The 24,629-nt window shown below is 33.0% G+C and overlaps 3 protein-coding genes and 1 long non-coding RNA gene across 4 annotated transcripts; 3 read left to right on the forward strand and 1 right to left on the reverse strand.

Moving 5' to 3' along the window:
• Nucleotides 1-38: 38 nt before the first annotated feature.
• On the forward strand, nucleotides 39-2,305 carry AT5G47030 (ATPase, F1 complex, delta/epsilon subunit). The gene is made up of 2 exons (NM_124074.4): nucleotides 39-539; nucleotides 1,579-2,305. The coding sequence occupies exons 1-2, from the start codon at nucleotides 273-275 to the stop codon at nucleotides 1,921-1,923; spliced, it is 612 nt and encodes a 203-aa protein (NP_199514.1). The 5' UTR covers nucleotides 39-272; the 3' UTR covers nucleotides 1,924-2,305.
• A 441-nt stretch (nucleotides 2,306-2,746) lies between these two features.
• Nucleotides 2,747-8,661, reverse strand: LON2 (lon protease 2). Its single transcript, NM_124075.4, has 17 exons — nucleotides 8,461-8,661; nucleotides 8,082-8,194; nucleotides 7,896-8,001; nucleotides 7,569-7,738; nucleotides 7,116-7,207; nucleotides 6,690-6,869; nucleotides 6,521-6,604; nucleotides 6,298-6,425; nucleotides 5,994-6,195; nucleotides 5,702-5,908; nucleotides 5,266-5,396; nucleotides 4,833-5,046; nucleotides 4,439-4,741; nucleotides 4,103-4,297; nucleotides 3,768-4,013; nucleotides 3,543-3,644; nucleotides 2,747-3,331 (listed from the first exon to the last, which is right to left on the reverse strand). The coding sequence occupies exons 1-17, from the start codon at nucleotides 8,565-8,567 to the stop codon at nucleotides 3,245-3,247; spliced, it is 2,667 nt and encodes an 888-aa protein (NP_568675.1). The 5' UTR covers nucleotides 8,568-8,661; the 3' UTR covers nucleotides 2,747-3,244.
• Nucleotides 8,662-10,690: 2,029 nt separating this feature from the next.
• AT5G06925 lies at nucleotides 10,691-11,094 on the forward strand. Its single transcript, NR_142960.1, has one exon. It is a non-coding gene; the product is annotated as an other RNA (long non-coding RNA).
• Nucleotides 11,095-16,185: 5,091 nt separating this feature from the next.
• On the forward strand, nucleotides 16,186-18,237 carry AT5G47050 (SBP (S-ribonuclease binding protein) family protein). The gene is made up of 3 exons (NM_124076.5): nucleotides 16,186-16,606; nucleotides 16,706-16,971; nucleotides 17,219-18,237. The coding sequence occupies exons 1-3, from the start codon at nucleotides 16,501-16,503 to the stop codon at nucleotides 17,747-17,749; spliced, it is 903 nt and encodes a 300-aa protein (NP_199516.1). The 5' UTR covers nucleotides 16,186-16,500; the 3' UTR covers nucleotides 17,750-18,237.
• Nucleotides 18,238-24,629: the final 6,392 nt, after the last annotated feature.

The following is a 24,629-nucleotide window of genomic DNA, read 5'->3' on the forward strand; positions in this document are numbered from 1 at the left end:
AGGTTTCATATTTCCATTACATGCAATAATGCATGAAGGTGATAAATACAAATAAAGATTGGCCACAAATGGGCTTTAAGTTTAAGCCTTACCCAACTAACAATAGAGAAACTCACTTCACTCGCCACCGATGCGCGTGAACTTGAGAGTCTGAGAAACACTTGAGCTACAACATTTTTAAGAGTATTCGGATTCTCTCTCTCATCTGCGACGTATAATTTCCCCAATTTCTCAGAGAGACTCAAAATCACCACCACCACCAAATCGCCGCCATGTTTAAACAAGCTTCTCGTCTCCTCTCCCGATCTGTCGCCGCCGCATCTTCCAAATCGGTGACGACTCGTGCCTTTTCAACGGAACTTCCATCGACGCTCGATTCCACTTTCGTCGAGGCATGGAAGAAAGTCGCACCGAATATGGACCCACCGCAGACTCCTTCTGCTTTCATGAAACCTCGTCCTTCCACTCCTTCTTCTATCCCGACGAAGCTCACCGTCAATTTTGTCCTCCCTTACACATCTGAGCTTACCGGGAAAGAGGTTCGATCTTTTGGTCACATTTTGTTTTCTTAGGGTTTGATCTATGATTTTGTTCATTGTGGTCTTTCTGTGGATACGTCTGGATATTGGATTGTGTGTGGAAATTTGGTTTGTGATTGATTTGTAGATTTGTCAAAAATCTCAAGATTTCGGATTTGATACGCTTTTTATGATTCATCTCAACTTATGCAAATGTGCATAATTAGGTCTTAGGACGTTTGATTTTGGTTAGATCTGACGGCGCTACATTTTAGGGTTTTGATAGCGGTACCTGAGTCTAGCAGCAATTGTTTGCGTTACAATGACGATAATTATTTTAGTTTCATGATTTCTCTCAAAAACAATTTGCAGTGAAACTTGTAAATACACGATCATCTTAGAATTTACAGGTTAACTATGTGTACAGTATCTGAAAATGTTGCTTGTTACATTCTTTTTCTCAGGTGAGTTTTTTTTGTTAGATTCATCACTGAAAAAGTTGAGACTAGTCGATTAATTTACTGCTTCTATATTCTCTGTTGATCAATCATTGAAATGGGATGTTTGAATTGGGATTCTTAAAAGAGGTCTGTTATTGAAATTCTATTCATGGAAATGATCCCAATTTTAGTGTTTGTCTGGCTTTTTTGGTTTCGGTTACAATGGTATTCACATATAATGTCTGTTTCGTATATGACCTATTCTCCACTATTGTTATATGATGTGCTATATGCGTAGACTGAATGTCGATTATAACGCCTTAATTTTTATGAGTTAATCTCTGTAGCCAGTAGTTATACATATTCATTGTTATTTCATGTAGTATTCAGATTCTTGTAGTACATATGAATATCAGTACGCGTAGATGGTGCATTCGCTGTAGGTAGCTTAAATCCTGCCAGCCTTTTTTCTTGATGCATTTTCCAACCATCTTGGGCTGCGCTATCATCTTCATATTCTATTTATACAAAATTAAAACGAACCGCTGATCCTAGAGTTTCATATCTTATATCTTTAATCATAACTGAAAGCTAATTGGTTTCTCTTCATATACTTGAAGGTCGACATGGTCATCATTCCCGCATCAACAGGACAAATGGGTGTCTTGCCCGGACACGTTCCAACAATTGCTGAGCTAAAACCTGGCATCATGTCCGTCCATGAAGGCACTGACGTGAAGAAATACTTCTTGAGCAGTGGTTTTGCATTCCTCCACGCAAATTCCGTCGCTGACATAATCGCGGTGGAAGCTGTGCCGCTTGACCACATTGACCCTAGCCAAGTCCAAAAGGGTTTAGCTGAGTTCCAACAGAAACTTGCTTCTGCCACAACAGATCTTGAGAAAGCAGAGGCACAGATTGGTGTTGAAGTTCACAGTGCCATCAACGCAGCTCTCTCGGGCTAAAAGAAGGTTTCTTTCTTTATTTCTTCGAAGAAACAAAAAAAAAACTAAATCATTTGGCTTTTCAAGTGATTAGTGAAGTCCCTTTTTACTACTGCAAAGGATGGAATATTGATTCTTCTTGTTTAATCGTGTTGGACTTTTGTTTGAATAAATGATTTTGTTTAACGGGCACAAAAACCCACAAAAGTTTCTTGTGTTCATATCTCTGCACCTTTGTTTTTGTGTATGACTTTGTTGTGTTGAGAAACTAAGTTGGAATTTCTTTAAGGTTTCGTTTACTAATATTTCTTGTAACACCTGTTTTAACTTGTCTTTAATCGCTTACTGTGTTTTCTTCTTCTACAGAGCCAAAAATAATAAAGATTGTCGGGTTTTATGTGCGTTTCAATTTGGGAAATATGAGACCAAAAAAAAAAAAAAAAAAATCTGTTAAGAAATAGTGAAAAATTGAAGATGGTCGAATCCAACAAACGGTAGTGATGGGATGGATACAACAAGTTAACGATGAACGCTGAATCCTGAAAAGATTAAACTATAAATGGGCCACTAAGTAAAAAACAATATGGGCTAGTTGAAATCATGAGGAGTTAACGATGGTGATGGGATACAACAAGTTAACGATGAACGCTCCTCAAATTTTCCACTCGCAAAGTTAGCGGTTGATAATAACTCGCCTAATTCTCCTCAAATTTTTTTCTCATAAGTGTTGCCTTTCGCTAAATCCCAAGAGTAATCATCTTTTATGTTGAAATTCTTATGTTTAAAGACTATCTGACGCTCAAATTAAATTTGTTCAACGACTAGACATGTAGTTGGTTTAACGGGAAAATAAATGGTGATAAGTGTTCAAAGCTTGATCGAGAAGTGGTCAGGAACTCAACATTATTTTTTTTGAGATAAGATGACAATATGATGTTTCCATTGTGGGATTGAAACCCTCTAAACAGCAATGGGACCTCGGAGGATCGACGAAAGAAGAAGAGACAATTGAACGATCGCGATCTTCTTCCCAAAATGTAATATGGAAAATGAATTCCATATGATATCTATTTAGATTACGGATTCAAATTTTAAATAACTCCTATCATGATTAATAAATCAAATTTCGGCGGGTATTGAGTTTGTAAGGAGATGGATAAATTAAATTAGATGATAAGATGATAAATTTAAGCCCATTACATACACAAACATACAATATAGGAAAGGTGAGTGGGGAGAAGAGAAAAAAAAGGGTATGCAAAGATTCTGATTCCTTACCATATGGGCCAACACAGTCCGAGTCTGACAATATGGTCTTAAAGACGGAAGAAGTAAGGATTTGTCATAATTTAGAGTAGTTGTTCCGCCATGGACAACCTCCTTCGAATGCATTTTCCAGGACGTCTTCCATTCTCTTTGCCAATATCACCTGTTTCCACCATTCACACCAATTTTAAAACTACTCAAAAACATTTCTAGTGTTTGGTGGTTACCCGGCAGACTAATCCGCAAGAGGTAACCAGGGTCAAATTAAAACCGGGTATCATATGGACTGAACTAGGCCGGAGTAGCATAGCGCAACATTTCTACCCCCAATGCAATACCGAGAACAAGACTAAAGGTTGAAGTTAACAACTTACCTCCAGACTGGAAAGTACAGCGGCGGGTACTTCAACTAAGTCTTTCGAGTTCCTTTGCGGTAGAATCACTCTTTTGATACCATACCGGTGTGCAGCCAATATCTGTTCATCGATTTAACATATGTTTTGAATTGTCCCAAAAACCATGAATGATGGTACTCAATTTTGGTTTTTATTTTTAACCACATGTGAAGCTCCGGGATGCTAGAACTAGAAGCAGCTTACCTTATCTTTGATGCCACCAACAGGCAGAACGAGACCTCTGAGTGTCATCTCTCCGGTCATGGCTGTGTCTGCTCTAACTCGTTTCTGACTGAACAACGAAACCAAAGCTGTCACCAAAGTCACTCCCGCAGAAGGCCCGTCTTTCGGCACTGCACCAGCAGGAAAGTGAATGTGGATGTCTCGTCCATCAAGAACATTCATATCCCCTGCAAGTGCCAGCTTAAAATCCGACGCACGAGCTCTTACCTAAAAAACATCAATAGATTATCAACTAAAAAGTTCTCAAGTATTTTACAGTCTGTAATGAGCAAGGTTTCAAGTGAAGATAATGTTACCCATGTAAGAGCTAATTGAGCAGATTCTTTGATAACATCTCCGAGTTGGCCCGTCAAATGCATTTCGCCTTTGCCCACCATAGATGTAGCCTCCACGAACTGGACTTCACCACCAAAAGTAGTCCAAACGAGACCCACTGAAACGCCAGCTGACGCCACTCGATCAGCGGCTTCACTGTCATCAAACCTTGGAGGCTGCATTGGACCCAACAAAAAGTATGCGGTTAAGTTTCACAAATTTCACGTTTGTACCACAATTTATAACAGCCATCAATGATTTTCTACTATAAGAACTATTTAGAAGTGAAAACTGAACAGAGCAGAGGACAGCTTTACCCCGAGGATTTTTTCAAGCATGGTCTCATCCACCACCAAAGCTGAGGGACTCTGGAAGGTGCCTCCAATCTCATGATCATTTACACCCATTGGAATAACTTCCATTTCCACTTCGCCTCCTTCGGCCATTCTACCATTAAGCAGAGGAGATGTAAGTTTCTGCACATCTTTGCTCAACGGAAGACTTTGTTCATGCTCTGCCACCATCACAGCAGCTGCACGAGCTAAAGCAGCCAAGTTCCTCTCTAGACTACGAACACCGGCTTCCCTTGTATACCTCTGAATTATATTCTTTACCATAGCCTATGGCGAGCATACGAAGAAACTGCATAAGTGCACCACACGAGAGACAATTATTGGCATTACATCAAAAATTTCAAAGATAAAAACCTACCTCTGGAATCTTGAGGAACTCGGAACTAAGCCCATGCTGATCTAGAACTCGAGGAATCAGATGGCGCATAGCTATCTTAAGTTTTTCCTCTTGCGTATAACCAGGCAACTCAATTAGCTCCATCCTGTCTAGAAGAGGAGGTGGAATAGGTTGAACCCTATTAGCAGTGGCAACAAAAACCACCTTTGATAAGTCATATGGAACATTCAGATAGCTATTTTTCCGTTAAGGGTAACAGTCAATACAGACAAAAGAGTGACCAACTAAATCAAGCATCACTGGACATCTATGAACGAATATAGTTGTTGCCTAAGAGTAGGTGAAAAGCACAATTTCAAGATTTAAAACTCATGCAAGAAACTTTCAGCAAGCCTAACAATGTCTGGACGCTGAATCTAATATTTATATTGAATAAGGAAACATGATAGGATACTGATCATTAAAAGATTTGTTCTGCTCTGGATCCAAAACCTCGAGCAGTGCAGAAGCTGGATCACCCCGAACGTCTGAGCCTGTTTTGTCAATCTCATCCAACAGCATAACTGGATTGCAAACACCAACCCTCTAAAATCCAAAACATAAGAGTGAAACCCAGTGATAAAATATATCATATAACAAACCATCCAACATGACTGTAATCAAACTGGACAATCACATATCATAAGAGCTTCTACTAGGCAGTTTTGCCAATTCCTGTTCAGAAAAGCTAAGTAGCAATCATTTTGATGATCTATAACACTTTCTGTCACTTATACTTGTCAAGGACAGACAGAAACTTATCTGCTACAACTTAGTTCCTGTCCTAAAACAACTCCCCAAGTTCCTCATCAGCATAAGCTAGTTACGTATTCTTAGAAAACAAGACTCACCTTTAGGCCATCAATGAGGCGCCCTGGCATGCTTCCTATATAAGTTCTTCTGTGTCCTCTAATGTCAGCTTCATCTTTCACACCACCCAAAGATAAGCGAACAAATTTTCTACCTAATGCAGCTGCAATAGATGATGCCAAAGACGTCTTGCCCACACCTGGTGGACCAACAAAGCACAATACTGGGCCTCTCGCATCTGGTTTAAGCTGCAAACGTTTCAATCAAGATAAAATCAGAAACCAGAAACTGAAGATGGGTCACTGTAAAATAAAATAAGACAAACACAACAACCTTTCGAACAGCCAGATATTCAATGATCCGTTGCTTGACCTTGGCTAAACCATAGTGATCACTGTCAAGACGTTCTTTTGCTGCTTTTAGATCCAACTCATGTTCTTCGCTTGCCTTATCCCAAGGAAGATCAGCCAACAGCTCCAGGTAAACTCGTGAACTGTTATAGCCAGGTTGCTGAGGTTGCATCTTTTTTAGACGCCTGCATCAGGAAATGAAAAAGAAAATCACTAATAAAGAAATTAACTCTTCAAGTTGGTCCACAGTCACACACCATCAGCTATTGTGCTCTAGCAAAGTATACCTCAATTCCCTTTGAGCATGCTTCCATATGTTTGACGGCATTCCCGCAGCTTGCATCTTTCTTTCAAGTGCAGCTACATCATCTTCATCATCATCGTTGTCACCAAGCTCCTCTTTAATAGCTCTCATCTGCAAAAACCAGTTTCATTGCTACACGTCATACCGCTGAAGGAAAATAAGCTCTCAAGACTCAAGTTGACAACCAGAGCCGGAAGAAACCAAACCTGCTGGCGCAAGAGATACTCCTTCTGAGACTTTGACAACTGGCCCTCCACCTTCTGCGTAATCTTCTCTGCCACGCGAATTGACTGCCATAAGAGAACACAACATGACTTTATAATGCCTAGGGGTAAATTAAGGACAGATACCAAAATATGAATATCAAGAGCCAACCTGCAGATGCCGATCAACTAGTTCAGTAGCCTTTGAAAGTCTTACTTTAAGGTCAACTGAATCCAGCATAGATAGTTGCTCTTCAAAACTCATCTCAAAGCTAGCAACAAATATGTCTGCTAGTTTATGGATAGGAACTGTCTCCAAAAGCACTTTTGTCCTTCCACCAGTTTTTTGTTTCTGAAACAAGAATCAATGCATGGTTTTACTAATTCAATCAAGAATGATCCAGATTCCACCAGATATAGATTATACAATTGCTCCCATGGAAAGAAAAAATCCCAAAGAAGAATCAATTTCATGAAAACAGACACTAATAGCTTCAGCGTTGTCAATTTGTTATCTTAGAAACTCTAATGCTGAAGCAAAAACGAAACTTGAAAAAGGAGGAACCAAAACAGAAAGCCGTTTACTTTCACTAGTTACCTGCTCAAGCACAGAGACAAGCTCCATAGCTGTGGTTTTAAACTGGCGTGACAGTGCTACAAAATCTGGATCTTGTTTTACTTGCTCCAACTCTGCAGATGGCCAGAAAGGAACCAGCTAAAGACATTAATGAACTACCATGTCGCGTAATGTAATAGAGAAATAAAAGGTCATGACCCAACCTGAAATAAGCCAGAGAGATTATCATTACCAAATAAGCTCTAAGTCGAAACTAGTATCTTAGAGAATCTCTAACCCCCAATAATTTTCACAGGCATAAACTTATCTATCTATTAAGCATACACAGAGCTAAACATATATTGAGATCAAAGTCTCAGAACATATAGGTCCTTACCATATAATTTACAAGACAGGAATTTCTAAACTAGAGAGCAAATTGACAGCAATAAACAGTAGTCACTAAAACCTACAAATGAAAAAAATATATCTTACCTGCCTTTGTCATCTCGAGCGATGTAATCCGAGCAACCGAATATGGTCCTCTCTTTCCAAGCTCCTGAACATTAAACCTGCTCAGACCTTCAAGGACAACCACATACGTAACTCTTCCACTTGGTTTTTCCACCCCTCTTGAAAGATGCAGAGCACGAGCTGCTACTCCCCTGAATATTAGAAAAAAAAAAAACATAGCTCAGAATATACTGCGAATCAAACCAAAATAGAAATCAGATCACACATTATTTTGAGGCACCTTATAAACTAAGTAATCAAAGCATTCATATTATATAAGAGTCTAGCAAGTGCAAAAAGAAACCGAACCTGGTGTGCCATTGAAGATCCTGCTGATCTTTAGCATCAGACTTCTGAGCATCTGTTGTACCAACTAGAAATTTCAAGCTTCTTTCTCCAGAATCACTTCCAGCACCTAGGCAAAATAAATCAAATCAAAACATGTACTCCTATCGAATCAAATTCATCTAGTATCATAATCATGATTGCCAGTACCTGGATTAATCATCGTCCCAATTGAAGAACCCTCGGCATCATCACGAACAGGTAAAATGCCAATTAAACCTTTCTCTTCTTTCTGCCATAGCTCTTGCTCCACTAGTGTGACGCTGAATTTGGAAAACAAGTGACCAAACCAACAAAGCATAATTCGATGATTAGGCTTACCAAAATGTTGTATATGAAAACGTCTAACCAATTAACGATCAATACTACACAAAATTATTCCTAATTCATAGATTTTTTCGCACTATTTTTGATTTTTGGAACTGACTCGAACCAGTACAAGCATCAAATTACCTAAAACAAACGCAAATTCCAGAGGAAGAAGAAGAAAATGATCGAAGCGTAAGAATGTTAGGAATTGAGAATTCACCTGCTATGAGAAGTACAACGGATTCGAATAATGGCGCCAGGTAAGAGAACCTTATTCCTGAAAGGAAGAATCGCTAACCTACTCGGGAGCTCCACTGTTTCCGCCATTAACGTCTTCTTCTTCGAGAAACAAATTCTCTTGTAAATAAGATCGATTTTGATCGTCTTTTATATTATAATACCGACGCATTTCTTCGTCGACATTATTATATACCTTTATCTGTTTTTTCTTTTGTTTAATACATATTGTAATGAAATTCGTATTTAGTCCTTATATTAGTATTTTCATTGAAACAATTACCCCTACTATTTATATATTTAAAATAAAACCGCATTCTTGAAATTAATTGTTACTTCAATAGTTCGGATTTGATTAGTTAATTAAACAAAATGTAAAATTATTTTACTTTTAACAAAGCAAACTTACTATTTTTTGTATAAAAAATGTATTTTAGGTTCGATATCTTTATCAAATTTGTAAAATATTTTTAATTAATCGGCATAAACAACAGTTAGACAAATTGTTATATTCGATTTATTTACACACATGTAAATATTATTTTCTATATGTTTTATAAATCCTAGTAAAATAAATTAATATTTAGAAAATCGACATTCTTCTCATTGAAATAAGATAGTTGCAAAACATGGATTTTTTTTTATTTTTTTTTTGCTTTACATCAAATTATTTTTTAATTTTTGTCACCAAGATCTTCCTCACAAATCCATAAAAGACCACAAAATATTATTTTTTCCTCTTTAACTAGAACATGATTTTCAATTCAACTTTTTTATTTTGTGGTTTTTTAATCAAATTTCATGAGCTAAACAAATTCTCTTGTAAATAAGATCATGATTTTATCAAACATTATGTTTTTAACAAAAGTTAGAGGAAGAAAAGTATTGACTGAAAAGATGAGGGATGAAATTGATATTATGGAAATATGGATACTGATATGAAAATTCCCAATGATGAATTCATTTATAGCCGTTGGATCGATCGGATAAGATGGGAAAGACAAAAACGAGTGGCATCAGGTAGACAAAACATAAGAAGAAGACCGAGAGTTCTTGGGACCCATGCTTGTAATAATGCCACGTGTCAGATAAAGATAAGGTGGAAGCTGGGGCTTAAATGTCTACGTGTTATATCCACAGCTACTCCCTACGGTATTCCGTATACATACGCGTCCAGGTATTTTTTATACTACTATTTTCGCATTTTATCTTTTATATGCATGTACGGTTACTGATTTATTTTATTTTTTAATTCATGGAATTCAGACTTATACATGAATAAAATGGGTGACGAAAATCTTATTCCTGTGATTTTCGTATGTCGACCACGAGAGAAAATAAAAGAAAAAACAAATTGGGCCTTTCTGAAACAATGAGACTAAGGCCCATTACATTACCCAATCAGGTAATCATAGAGGGAAATGCAATATATGTGTTATTAGGCTCTAGTGATTTCACTGCGTGAACTGAGTTGATCCATTATCCCATCTTAGCATTCAATAAACAAAGCAACTTTTTGAAGATGCAGCATCTTTCTAGATTAGAGAAGTTCATATAGAAACAAAACACTAATTAGAAAATGTGTCTATAACAGAGCATTAGAGAGATATCTCTTCTCAAAAAGACCAGTGACTTGATTAGCAACACCCACATAATTACTTGTCCTGGAGGAATCCTCATTAAAGGAATAGATGATCAAACAAAAATGAGAGGGAATGAAGATTGCAAGAAAAAACAGATTAACGATCTCTCTTCACGTGTCACTTATAACCTTTTCTTTACCAAAAATCAACCATAAAAAAAAAAAAAAAAAAAAAAAAAAAAAAAAAAAGAGGATGATATTTTACTTATTCATTCCACATAACAGTATATCGTGCTATAACCACATTTAGTGGAATTAATGGTCATTGACCTAATATTCTCTCAATTTATAGCGACACACCAAATTATCCTTTTTTAATCTTTTAGATTTCTTCATGGTGCTGATTTTTAGTTCACTTTTATCCATAAGTTACTACTAAATTTTTCTGTTCTACGTACAAATGACACATAAGATTGATAAGCTTTTAGATTTATAGAAAGATGATACTTGCATCGTCAATATGGGAGGAGCAATGACTAATCGATGTAAATCCGACATCTTCTAATTTTTCGTCTAAATAAATTATTGCATTTTGATGTTTTTTTAGATTAGGAAAAAAAAAACCAAACTTTTGGTCCCTAATTTTCTCGAGATGTCCATAACAAGTTAAATCAGCCCTCTTCCCACCGTTGAGATTCAAACTCACGTACGATATTGAAGAACTTTTTCTCTAGGCGATCCCCAATTCAGCTACTTGAGGGGTTATAATTACTTTGACGTTTCTTGTTTGATTAACCCATAATTTGTTGTTAAAGCTTGTTGGATTTAAATTATTTTGGCCATACCCTAAAATATGGTTGGTCCTTGGTCCCCCTCATAAAAGGTTACAAGAATTTAAAGAGAAGTAGAGGATGGATTGATGGTTGAGAGAATCTAACAATAACAACAACAAATAGTATTCTTATTTAATGGTTTTCCTTCTTTGCCTTATCAAACCCCATCTTCAAACTTCTCCTTTTATTTTCCACCAATATCACCTTTCGTTTTTTGTTGAAGATTTGGTATAGATATTTCAAATCTTACATTATACTTTTTATATGGTACATAACAAAGTATAAATGTATTCTAGTGGTTTTATTGGGTCTATTGATATGGATGAGCAACTTCAGTGGACATATTAGTTAAAGATGCTTTATTTATGATTTGTTTTATGCCAAATGCGATAACACATGTTATGAAATGTTGTTTTTGTTGTTAAAATGAGGAATTTAAATTAGTGACAACGTTTTTACACCCGAAACCCAAATTTAATACAAAAGTTGAACAAAATGAGGAATAACCATACCAGGCAAAAAAAACAAAAATGTTAGTGATTTTATATTTATATATCTATATATACATTTTTGCAACCATTTTGTGAAATAAATCAAGTAGTTCGGACTTATTTACAATGGCTACCACTGGATTTTAATATTTGTTTTTGATAATTAAAAAAAAAATATTCGAAATAAATATTTGACATTTAACAATCTTCCCTAAATCTCTCCACATTAGTTACTAAAATAAAACTTCCAAAATATTTACTATCATTTAATTACTTCAAAATTATCATTTTTGATATTGCTTTTCTCCATGACTATAACAATTCGATTATAATCATCAAACCGCAGAAATATTTGATAGCATGTAATTACTACAAAATTACAAAATATTTAGACAATAATTCATAAACATATCATAAATAAGATCAATATTAATAAAATAAATAGTTTTTTACGGGACGGGTTGGCGGGACAGGTTTGGCAGGATGTTACTTAATAACAATTGTAAACTATAAAATAAAAATATTTTATAGATAGATACAATTTGCAAACTTTTATGTATACTAACTTTAAAAAATAAATTGTTTCCGCGGTGTACCGCGGGTTAAAATCTAGTTGTCACATAAGAAAGTAGCAATGCATATAATCAAACCTTACAAAAAATTAGCAATGCATAGATATTTGTTTTGGATTCAAGCTATACATATACCCAAAACTAGGATGCTTCAAAACTCAAAAATGGATCAAAATGATTCTTTAGATTAAGTCGAATCTTATCTAAGATATATTGAACTTGTGATTGTAGTTTTGTTATTGTTTAGGTTTTGGTAATTGGTACACTATACTTTTAAAAAAGAAAATTATGAAATATATATATTTTTGTCTGATTTGATTTTGTTAAGTACCAAACGAATATGAAAATTGATTCATATACACACAAAAAAAAAAAAAGTTGGTATTGTCTTTAAAATTCAACCAAATGGACGATGTACCTTGTTTGTCTCGTCTCTGACCTTCTTGCGGGGAATCATTTAGTCTTGAAAATTCAAAAAAAAAAAGTGGGTCCAAAAAATAACATTATCAAATTAACTGATTGGCATCACTAATCCCACATTTAAGTTTATATTCGTGATATATACAAAAGATAAACATATTGTATAGAGTACGTAAAGATTATCAAGATTTTCGGATCCATTAGATGATAGTGAAGATGAGTAAGAATCCATACATATAGAATTGACTTGATGGTGATGATGATGGTAATGGATACAAGGATTCATAGCTATCCATGTTATAAAAAATAAAACAAAAATTAAAGAAGAGTATTGATTAATTAGTTTGGTTTTTCTTGAAAGCTACAATTTGGCTAACTTCCGAAACCTTTTGATTAATAAAATATATATAGGGAGATAGAAGACACAAAGTGTGTACAAAACGCTAATTTGTTTTTACAACAAAATAAAGTAAACTTTAATTTACTTGTTTATTTACATATAACAAACAAATTGTGTGTTACACACACTTTACGTCAATGATCTTTATTTTGGCCAAGTGAACAAATTAAAATTGGTCTTCATGATCTAATTTTCATGTAAATGTCCACAAAGAGATTTTATTGGTAATTTGTTAATAAAGAAACCAAATACTAATCTTACCATGCATTCACATGTTACCACTCACATGTCACCATTGTGCATGCATTTAATTGGACCGTTAATTTATCTTTAAGTATTCTAATATTTTCGTATTTAGTTAGGTTCTTACGTGAGACCATGACCCAAGGCACAAGCCACACCTTTTGGAGAAAGAAGAAACAAACAGCCAAATAAGTTTTTTTAAAACCAATAATACAAAATTGACTCTTCTTTTGTACTACTTCTCATATTTTCAACAAACAAAGATGGGCTCATTAAACAGTAACCAAAAAATGATAAATAATGAATTGATAGGCTCAACATCCAAAAGTAAACTTCATATGGTGTGGTGCTTTAAATAAATAAATAAAAATTCACAATTAGTTTCATTAATCCATAAAGAAATTTGACTTAGACCAAATCATGTATTGGCTCAAGAGATGCCATTCCCTTACATCAATGTTTTTGCCTACCTGTCTAGCTCTTGCCACCACATTTCTACTTCTACACCTTTTGTCTATATATACACACCAAGAAAAAAGAAGAGAATATATATACATATCTATAGTGTGTGTATGGTCCATTCTCATCTTATTATCTTATTTGTGTAACAGTCTAATATTCTAACATCTACCATTCCTTCTTACTATAATTTTCAAAATAAATAAGTATAGTTTTCGCTGCAAAATAAATGTCATTTTTACCACATGATACACTTTTATGTTTGTTAAAGATCTATGATATACACGTATGTATATGTTTATATATATCCTTCGTTTTGAAGAAGACGGAAACGACTTTTTTGGTTGAGAATGTGAAAAATTGGATAGTGTGAAGCATTATTATTGTTACTCATGAGGAAACGTGAAGGTGGCCTAAAGGGATAATTTTTAAAACCCTAATTAATGAAAATCAATGATGTCCAATTGTGTATTTTGCATCTAATCAAATCTACCCCTTTGAATATTGACTCTTCCACTTTTTTATTTATTTCTTAATTTTTATTTAATATTATATAGTTTCCATCTTTCTATTTTTAAGTAAGTCACCATTTTTTCATCATGGCCAACACACAAATCCAACTAAGGCTAAAAATGCACCTATATATACATGTACAAGATAAACATTAAACATAAAGTCTTTTAAGTAACTAATAACATATCTTAACATCATGTATAACTTGTTGTTTTACATTCACCAAGTTATTACTCCCACCCTAGACATACACCCATTGTTTAAAGATGCCTTGTCACATGCACCACCCATAAAGACACAAAAATTTCTTTTAAAAAGAAAATTGACACCATGTAAGTTTCGCTGAAACGTTCGACTACGAACATGTCTCATGGTAAAGATTAAAGAATGTCCGGAAAGTTCACCGTCTTTGTATATTTTGTTATATATTTGTTATATATGTATAGTAAAAAAAGAATATGAAGGAAGTATGAAAAATGAGATTGTTGGGTGAGGACTAAGAGAGAAAGTGAGGCTAACATGTTTTAGGAAGAGAAGAATTGAATGTTCAAGAAGTTTTGCCCAAGAATTCACAATTTGGTGTGGTGGGCTCCTTTAAAGGGCAAAGAACAAAAGTGTGTTATGTCTCCATTACTATTTTCAATAATATTTAGTCTTTTAACAATCACTACTATTTCTCTGTTTTGGTCCAATACTCCAATCATATATAAAAATAGTCCGAACAGTCGATCATCGTTATACATTAATTCATAATAGAAATTGATTTTGCATTAACCATTTTGTTATATCAGCATCACAAGTTTTATATGGATATATATAAAAAAATGTCTATGGCAGAATTAAGTTTGAAAACAAAATTTCTCCTATCATCATATATATATGTTTCTTCCTCGCCTAATGTTCAAAACTAATTAAACTTTGGAACTTATTAGGTTAAGCCAAGAGCAACGACCCACCTAATATCTATATAATATATTACATGCTCATAACTTAGCTGGTTAATTTGATAAAACTTGTTGATTATCTTTGTTTAGTTGTTAGATTTCTGTTCCATCATGATACTTTACTAAACCGAATAAATATTTCTCCATCTATTATTATATACACAGTTCGCGCGCAAATGTATATCATGTCTTTATCATGGAAAAAGTCAGTTACCTGCAATAACATAATTTCTAAAATTCAATCAGATGTAACAGTCAATTTAATTTGAATCTACCTAATTTATTATCGTGAATAAATATGAAGTGTATTGGGTATAAAATTTTTAAAATATTGACAAGAAAATTTCAAGAATAGTAGGAGGAGCAGTGAATAATAAATTTACACGAACGTTCTACTCTTTTCGGAGAATTACATCATTTTTTTTCTTATAGTGGATTAAACAAATCTTAACATAGTAATTTTTGAAATAGATCACCTAAACCAAAGAAAAGAAGAATAGTAAAAAGGAGACGGTGCCGTTCGATAGCATCAATCAAAGCAGCAATGAGGAAACACGACAGAGAGTCTTCTCGTGAGAAAAAGTAAGAAAACACCAAAAAAGATTGAGAAGATAAGTTTTTAGTGTTTTGGAAAAAAATTACTAATTTAAAAAAAATTGATTTGGTATATGCATGCATAAGTGATTAAGGACTATATGATTATATTAATTTAAGAGGAACCAAAAAAAAAACATGCCGAAATTAAATACCTTTTAAATTTCAATGATGTGTACTCTACAAGATATCTCATATGAATCACCGAATATGTAGATTTTATACGAAAATAACAAAATATTAGTTACGCATATAACATATTTATATTCAATAGAACTATAAGTATTTTCGTTAAAGCTTCAAAAATTTATAGAGAAATTACCTAGCAAATTTTATATTACTTATATTTATATAATATATATATATATATACGGATATTTTTCTATTGATATTGAATTAGGTTTTCACTGAAAAATAAAATTTTCTATTTTCCAACTCAAACACATATATAGCATATATATAAATTGAATAGATACATTGCAACTAGTTACCTTCCTCATTTTCATAAATTAGTAAAACAAAATACAAGAAACTGCTAAGATTGACGAATCAATACGCGTATCAAAAAAAACGAAATATACGTTTCCATTAAAAAAGAAGAAAGGTAAAAATAAATAAATGTAGATGCGATTCAAATATTCAAACATAGAGTTATGTAATAAATGAGAATCATGCTTACTATGTGCATATAATAGAGAGACTTATTAAAAGCCCTTCCCTTAAAAACTTCCCAATTCCATTCCTCTTCCTCTTCCTTCTCCTTCTTCTTCTTCTTCACCATTTATTTCTCATCATCATACTTATAAAAAGTAAATCAGAATCCCGAAGCAAACTTTCAATCTTCCATCATCATCATCATGTCCGATACACATACATACATACATATCTTTCGTGTGATTTATACTTATTAAAGAGAGATTCTCTCATTAAGAAGAAGCTTCCTTCTTTCTTTTCTTTTTCTTCTCTCTGTTCATGGCGGTTCAAGCTCATCACCATCCTTCTACTCTCTTCTTCCTCAACAACGGACAAGAAGGGAATGATCAGCCGCATAAATCTCAGTTTCATTCAATCAACGCCGGTTTGTTTTCTAAATTCTCGTTTTTGTTGAGAAATCAATCGGTTTATTAATATCTAACCGGTGAATCGGTTTATCTTTTTGGGCGGGTAAAAAAAACAGGGGTTGATACAAGAAAGCGAGCGAGAGAAGTTTCTTCGGTGATTGATTTAGATATCACGGCGGCTCCGATGAACCCTCCGCCGCAAACTCCACCGCAAGTTATAGGACGTCGACAAAATCCGAATGTTGTATCAACCGGTCTACGTTTGTCTCGTGAACAGTCGCAGAATCAAGAACAACGGTTTTTGTCTTTTCCGATAACCGGAGATGTCGCCGGAGAAATCAAAAGCCAAACGGACGAATTAAATAGATTTCTTCAAATCCAGGTAACTATTTTCATTTTTTTCATTTTGTTAAAAGTTTTATTTATTGAAAATGATCTACACAGAAAAACAAGTTTTAAATTCACTGGAAAAAAAACTCGTATAAGATTCATAAATGGTATAGTGACAAGTTTTTAGAAATTTTTTGTGATAATTTGGTTAGTCAAAACATAAAATGTAGTATTAATTTCAAAATAAGATTAAAACCATTATATTTTTTTGTCGAATTAATTTTTGTTTTTTGCTGAAGGGAGAGCAGCTTAAGCGCATGTTAGCTGAAAACAGTGAGAGGAACTATCGTGAGCTTCTGAGAACAACGGAAGAATCAGTAAGGCGGAGATTAAGAGAGAAAGAAGCGGAGATCGAGAAAGCCACACGTCGTCATGTCGAGCTAGAAGCACGTGCGACTCAGATCGAAACAGAGGCACGTGCTTGGCAAATGAGAGCAGCTGCTAGAGAAGCCGAAGCGACGTCGTTACAAGCTCAATTACACCAAGCCGTAGTAGTAGCTCACGGTGGCGGAGTTATTACGACGGTGGAGCCACAATCGGGAAGCGTAGACGGTGTGGATGAAGCTGAAGACGCCGAATCGGCTTATGTGGATCCCGACCGGGTCGAAATGATTGGACCGGGATGTAGGATTTGCCGGCGGCGATCGGCGACGGTGTTGGCTTTGCCGTGTCGTCATTTGGTTATGTGTACAGAATGCGACGGCTCCGTGAGAATTTGTCCGCTTTGCCTTAGCACGAAGAATTCAAGCGTGGAGGTTTTCTATTCTTGATGGGCCATTCTATAATGGGCTTATCAGGCCCAATCAAATGGAATTTAATAATAATAATAAAAATATAAATTAAATTTATCATTTATATAAACTATATATGTAGTATACTGTTGAGCTCATTATTGAATAGCTTGAGAGGTTTGATGTACATAGCCACCACATGCAGTGAGCTTCTTCTTTTTTTGGTCTTTAGGAATTCTTTTGATTTCGTAATAAATCAACCTTGATTGTTTAATTTTTAATTACTTTACATATATAGCATTTGATACGATATGATTTATTTATGATGTTTTAGTAGAGGATGAGACATGATTTAGTATTATTTTCAAATGTTTTGTATTGTTATAATATTTGTATTCTAATTAAGAATATTCTAGGGTTTTTGTGTTTTTAAATATCTATTTGTATAAAGCATGTTCATTATTTCTTGTTTTTGGTTGAGCTCAATGTATTTTTATGGAATTTTAAACTAAGCGAACAATTATCTTAATTTTGGATATTTTTTCATAATCAAGAGATCCTCGAACCGGTCTAAACCGGGCTCGTTCGATTTTGTTTTGTAAGAGATAATTACAATTAAATTAGATTTTATGTCACCAATATAATACTTTCTTATGGAGTTGTGTCTCCTATGTGGTTATGTCACCACTGGAGCTCGAATTGGTGCCTACTCTGAGGAATTCTTTCACCCTGACAAAGTAATCTAAATTACTTTTTTTTTTTCTCATTCAGGCTAAACATTTATTTAATATATAGAGAAAAAAGGAGAATCTAATAGGTTTATATAAACCATATGAGAATAAATGATAAATAATTCTTTTTAAAAACAATAGTTTCTGAATTCCTTTCTCCAAAGCCACTGAGTATATTCTCTTTTAGTCCCTTTCATGATATGTAAAATTCAATTTGAAAGAAAAAGGAATAAATATTGTGAGAAACTCGTGAGTTCCACATAGTTGTCATAAGCCAAATTAGCCATGCACGACCTACTTCGAGTCTATACGCTCATTTCATGCCTTTTTTCAAACTAATAATAGTCCATCCATGCCAATTCCACCTTCAATTATCTGAAAGTGTTATATAGGTTGCTCGTATTGTTTTCTAGATAAGTTTTCATATTTTCTGCGATATATATCTAACCTATGCAATCACAATTGAACAAAAAAGAAAAAAAAAAAGAAAAAAAAAAAGACAATAGCAAGTAGATTTTGTCTTTTTTAAGAATATTAAATTGATAAACCTGCGTGACCAAAATTATAAATTGATAAACATGCTTGTAAATTTAGATAGACATAGACTTTAATGAATTCACAAGTAGATTTTGTTCACATTTTAAAATGGCAAAACAAATGGGCCATTAAGTCAGTAAACATGAGACTGCTTTTGTCTTAAATCAAGGAAAGTGGAAAACCAACTCATACCTACAGAAATAAAATCAAAGATGATTATATATTCCATTTCATGTCTCTCTAGTCTATACCCAAAGTACTCAATGCTATTTCATTAAATTAGTTTATATATGAGTACAAATATAAGCTCCATGTTGTGATATAGAACACTATATATAAATTAGAGGGTCCATGAGATAGACAATGATGCAAAGACATGGAGGAACAGTTTGTGAGGTTTGTATATATATAGATGATGGCTATAAGTTGCTAAATGAGAACTGAAATACAAATAACTTGAAAACTTGAAATTCTGGTTTGATAAAAGAAATGAAGCATTTCTCACGAATGAAGTTGATGATATCATCATAGCAGCCCCTAAAATCGTTGTAGTAAATGAGGCCGTAAAGCCCAACAAACGAGAGAGAAATGACGAAAGTATTTCAAATTAGCAACAACTCATAAAGCCCATAACATTTTGGGTTAGGAGCAACAGTTTTTTAATAACATAAGTTATTGCAATTTACTAATCTACATTAGCAACAGCCCATAAAGTTGTGAAATTTGAGGGAAAGTTGAGTGGTTTGATCATGTGCTTTGCTTACAGTCCCTATATCACATAAATTAGTGAAGGCTGTTGCTGTGACTGTTTGATGAAACAGGAAGACGACAAAAGTCAATAGACCACAGGCTAAAGACTGAGACAGTCACGGTGCTTCCACTTCCGGTTAGGACTGATCTTCAGATAGTTGACCCTAGCTTATTTACTCAAGCTCCTCCCTCTGTACAACTTGTCTCATACACTTGGAAAGAGCAAAGCAGAGCTGCTTCCTATGACTCATAGCCTATGAGTAAAGAGAACAGTAAAAACAGGAAACTTTGATCAATAAATTTATTGATACCAATGGGAAATTTTGTTACATTTTCTCACGCTCATTCAAAATGTTGACATATGTTTCATTGCATGTATATTTGTAGATATAAATCTATTCAAATTGTGTTGTTGGCTTTGATTTAATAATGCAAGACCAAGTTCTCCACTTTCCTTAGGAATACAAATTGAATCCCAGCTGTAATTTAACCATAGAAAAAGATTTTACCAATTTGAACAATACTTCAAAGTTCAAACTAGAAGAATCTATTCATAGTTCATTATCCGTGATATGAAGTATGAAGAAGTAAATGCTAGATTGGTAAACATTATATGATATTTTATTTAAAACATTCATAATATTTTTTATAAAAAATTGTTGTCACATATGTACTTTGTTTATTGATCAAACGAAGATAAGTTGGAAACCCAGTCCATAAATTAGATTGTCCAAATATGTGCGGTGTTTAGCTAATGCTCAAAAGTCTTATTTAAGACTTAAAGAGTAAATCGTCATGGTTGATCCAAAACCAAAAGTTGTTAAATAGGGATAGCTTTAGCCAACCTAATTTTATGGAATGTCAAATAGAGCAAGCGTGTTCTTGGATTTATCAATTTTGACAAAAATATTCACTCAATTTATAATTGTAAAGATCTGTATTAGGTTAATTGTTTTTGTGTGATGTATTTGGTACATATACCTCAATATGGAGAGTGTAGATCAATAATGGCCCGTGGTGCGCCACAATTGTTTCTCTTCTTTTTCTTTGTAAAACACATCACATGTAACGAACTCAGCAACGCAAAAGCAATTATAAGTTTAATTATGTTTCATGCATTATTATAAATAAATATCTAGAAACTATCATAAGAATGAATACATGTGCCTAGATTTTTTACAGGGATTGTCTCATTATATTCGTTCGTTAATATGCGTAATTATATCTAATTTTAATCAACAACATCCTTTTCTATTATTAATTTCCTTTCTTATTTTATAGTTTTGCAAAGACAAAATAATATAATTCTGTTGGCGAGATTCGTATCAACTTGAACGGGCCCGATTCGGTGAATGTGGAGATAGGAGAATCAGTTTTTAATCGGACGGTCCAAAATAGATCCAAAAGCTTATAGACTAGATTCATTGTGAAGCAGGCAATTTCTGGTCGGTCAGGTCTTACGTGTCACGATTTGTCAAGCCTTGGTTTTACACGTGTACTATAGACATCCAATATCTGAGGACAACGAATGTAAAATACCATATATTTTTTGTGTAATAAAAATCGATTTGTTACGTCGGTCTAACTATTTCAAAGATATTATATAGTAGGTTTCTAGAGACATTAGGTATTTAATATCTTGACAAATTGTCTGGTGAACTTTTTTTTGCTAAATTGGTGAATTATTTACTTACTATGTTCGTCGATCGTCACTAGAATAATGGGATTATATAAAATCGTAAGCAAAGTTATTCGTTTACTGTATGCATATTTTTAGGATTTCATGCATATGTTTAGGTATGCAAATATGTTTTTTTAATATACATAAACAAACTATTATTTATTTATAAGTTTACCACTAAATATGTGACATATATTTTGACACTCTATAAGATCATCTAGCAAAGATTATGGTACCTATATATTTATTGAAGAACATTTAAAGTCAATATATTTTTCTATATTTGCTATTAGTATGTTCGAACAGTTGAGAAAAAGTAGGTTCAACCACACAAAAATGTTCTTCTTCTTGGCAACAAGTCTAGCCACACTTTCTAATATTTAATTTGAAAAGAAGAAAGTTTCATAAATGACAACTGAGTCTAGTCTAGGGGCGATGGATTTCCGGGAAATGCCCGGCAAAGAGGAGTGGTTGATAAAAAAAACCTCATTAAAAAAAGAGTACTTTTGCTATTTTAAAACTCTACTTCCTTATTTTAGTTTCTTAGGTGAAGTCTAGAAGCATTCATTATTGGAAATGACATCACCATGTTGAATTTTGTTGTCAGACTGATACACACAAGTTACTCACGAGTCCATTTAAAAGTTTTGTATGATTCAAACTGGAGAGAAAAGTACTTGCAACTTTGCAAGCACTTTAGCTTTTCGTGTTACGAATGTAAGTTTGAATAACTGAAATTCAAGTAAAACACTTAAGCGTATAAGTGTAAGTACACACACGAGATCAATTAACTTTTGTTATTTACACATCAATAATGATTGGACATTTGGACTCTGTAATACAACTAATTTATAGTGTTAATAATCTCACGAAAAATTGATTATCATCGACACTAGTAATCATATATCAGAGTGGTTCTGCGGAATAGCAAACAATTCGAGGCAATCAATGGCAGAGAAAGGAAGAGTCACTAGGTACTTCAGAAAAATGGGACCTATACTCATGAGTTTGGACGGTGAGTCCATGTCATGTAGACTGTAGTGAATAAGAATTAAATATTTTACCACAATTTTTTAAAAAAGAAAATTAGAAGAGATTAGACCATTTTGATTGAGAATTTTTCACGAAAGTTTTTAACAATTAAAAAAATATAAATAATATAAATGAAAAAGAGAATGTTAAATTCTTTTAGATATTTTCTATAATTCATCATGATTTCTTACTATTGATTTAATTTGTTAAGCAAAACAAAAATTAAATCATATAATCAAATTATAATATTAATTATTTTTTTGTTTGAATTTTTTTTTTATTGATGGAGATGTTCTTAAAATAAAAAATGAATTTTATGAAAAAGATAGAAAAACCGATGTAAAGAAGCGATATTTTGTTTTTTTCTTAGGATTATGTTGTTTTGAGTTCGAATAGTGTGACACACTATTACCATCATAAACAATATTTTGACACATCATTAAAATTATTTTATAAAAGAACTAATGTATAAGTAAAAGAAAGATATATAAATTGGATTTGTATACTAATAAATTATATTTGATGAATTTGTCGAAATTAATAATTATAAGAGTCATATGTCAAAACAATATATGAGGAGGCAAATAAGTAATTTTATTTTTAAAAAATTAATTTTATAAATATTTGGAAATAGATATTTTATGTACACAAACATAATTAGGTAGGTTTTTTTTTGTTTTTTTTTTGAAAAAGAATTAGGTAGGTTTTAGTTCGGAGATTGAAACACAAACAAGTGGGTTTCGGTATCATCGGAGCCTTACGCAAGTATGCGACGTCAACTTGTTAAAATATTTGCTTGCACGTATTCCTTTGCTCGTGTAAGGTGTATCACACTCCAAACCCCTCTTATTGCATTCCCATCAATCAATAAATTATTATACTGTTTTATATAGTTTAACGAATTTGAGTATGCAAACTCTTTTATTTTTTTGGCAATTGCTAGTCTACCGAAACTTGTAAAGTATTCATTCATAGGTAATTTACACCGCAAGTTTAAAAAAGTTGGCTAATCAATATTTCAAAATCTCTGTCTACAAATATTTACTTGAATGATTAACACACACCCACGCATATAACTATATATAAGTATAACATATTTGTTTGACAAAAATGAAATAAATGACAGTTTTGCGGTGTAACCGTATAACCAACAATTGGGACGGTGATGGTGACTCGGTGGTGTTAATGGTGTGGACTTTAAAGTTCGTTTGAGGACGTTGTAACGTACCAAATATATCACTATTTTAAGAAGCGTATTTCTAAAACTTAAAAATGCAAACTTTTCAAATATCCTAATGAAAGGATATTTACAAAAAGTATACATAAAAGAACAGAAAATTAACTGACACAATATATTAATACTTATGCAGTACATTAGTAAAAAAAATTACATCATTATTCTTATGCCTTTTCATTTTTTATCTTTCATCTTAAAATTGGTTAACAATTAAATTACCGAGTTAAATAAAACTTTATCTAGAGGTAGTGATAATATTAATCTTATTGGAAGAGATTCATATTTTGCACGTTATAGTAACTTGTTAATTTTTTTATATGATATAATAAATAAGTTAAGACGGTAACTATAAATATATCACATAAATTATAACTTATGACGATACAAAATAACTTAGCATGATATAATTATAAACTTATTGATATAAATATTTTGTTATCATGTTAACCTAATAAGTATTACCGAGATATTTGTTATCATGTTATTCTGATAATACGTTATCTGCTAACTATTCTGATTCATGTATTTTTTACATGATTATTAAGTCGCAAGTCAACTTTTTTGCTTTATATGCTAAATATTTTGTTACTTTTTAATAATAATGTTATCGTCTTCGCATATATATCCGTATAATAACCATATTGTAACTATGACAATTTTGTAATTAATCCAAATATGAAAGATACTTTTGGTTTATATTTTTTTTCTCTTTCATATTTACCTAATTTTTAAATTATCTCTTCTACTTTTTTAATTTCAACTTCTTCTAAGTATATAAATTTAATTCACCCACTAGATTTTAACCCGCGGTATACCGCAGAGACAATTTATTTTTTAAATTAGTATATATAAAAATTTACAAATTAAATCTATTTATTTTTATTTTATAGTTTACAATTGTTATTAAATAACATCCTGCCAAACCCGTCTCGCCAAATCCGTCCCGTAAAA

This window comes from Arabidopsis thaliana, chromosome 5 (assembly GCF_000001735.4).
Source record: "Arabidopsis thaliana chromosome 5, partial sequence".
Classification (NCBI taxonomy): domain Eukaryota; kingdom Viridiplantae; phylum Streptophyta; class Magnoliopsida; order Brassicales; family Brassicaceae; genus Arabidopsis; species Arabidopsis thaliana.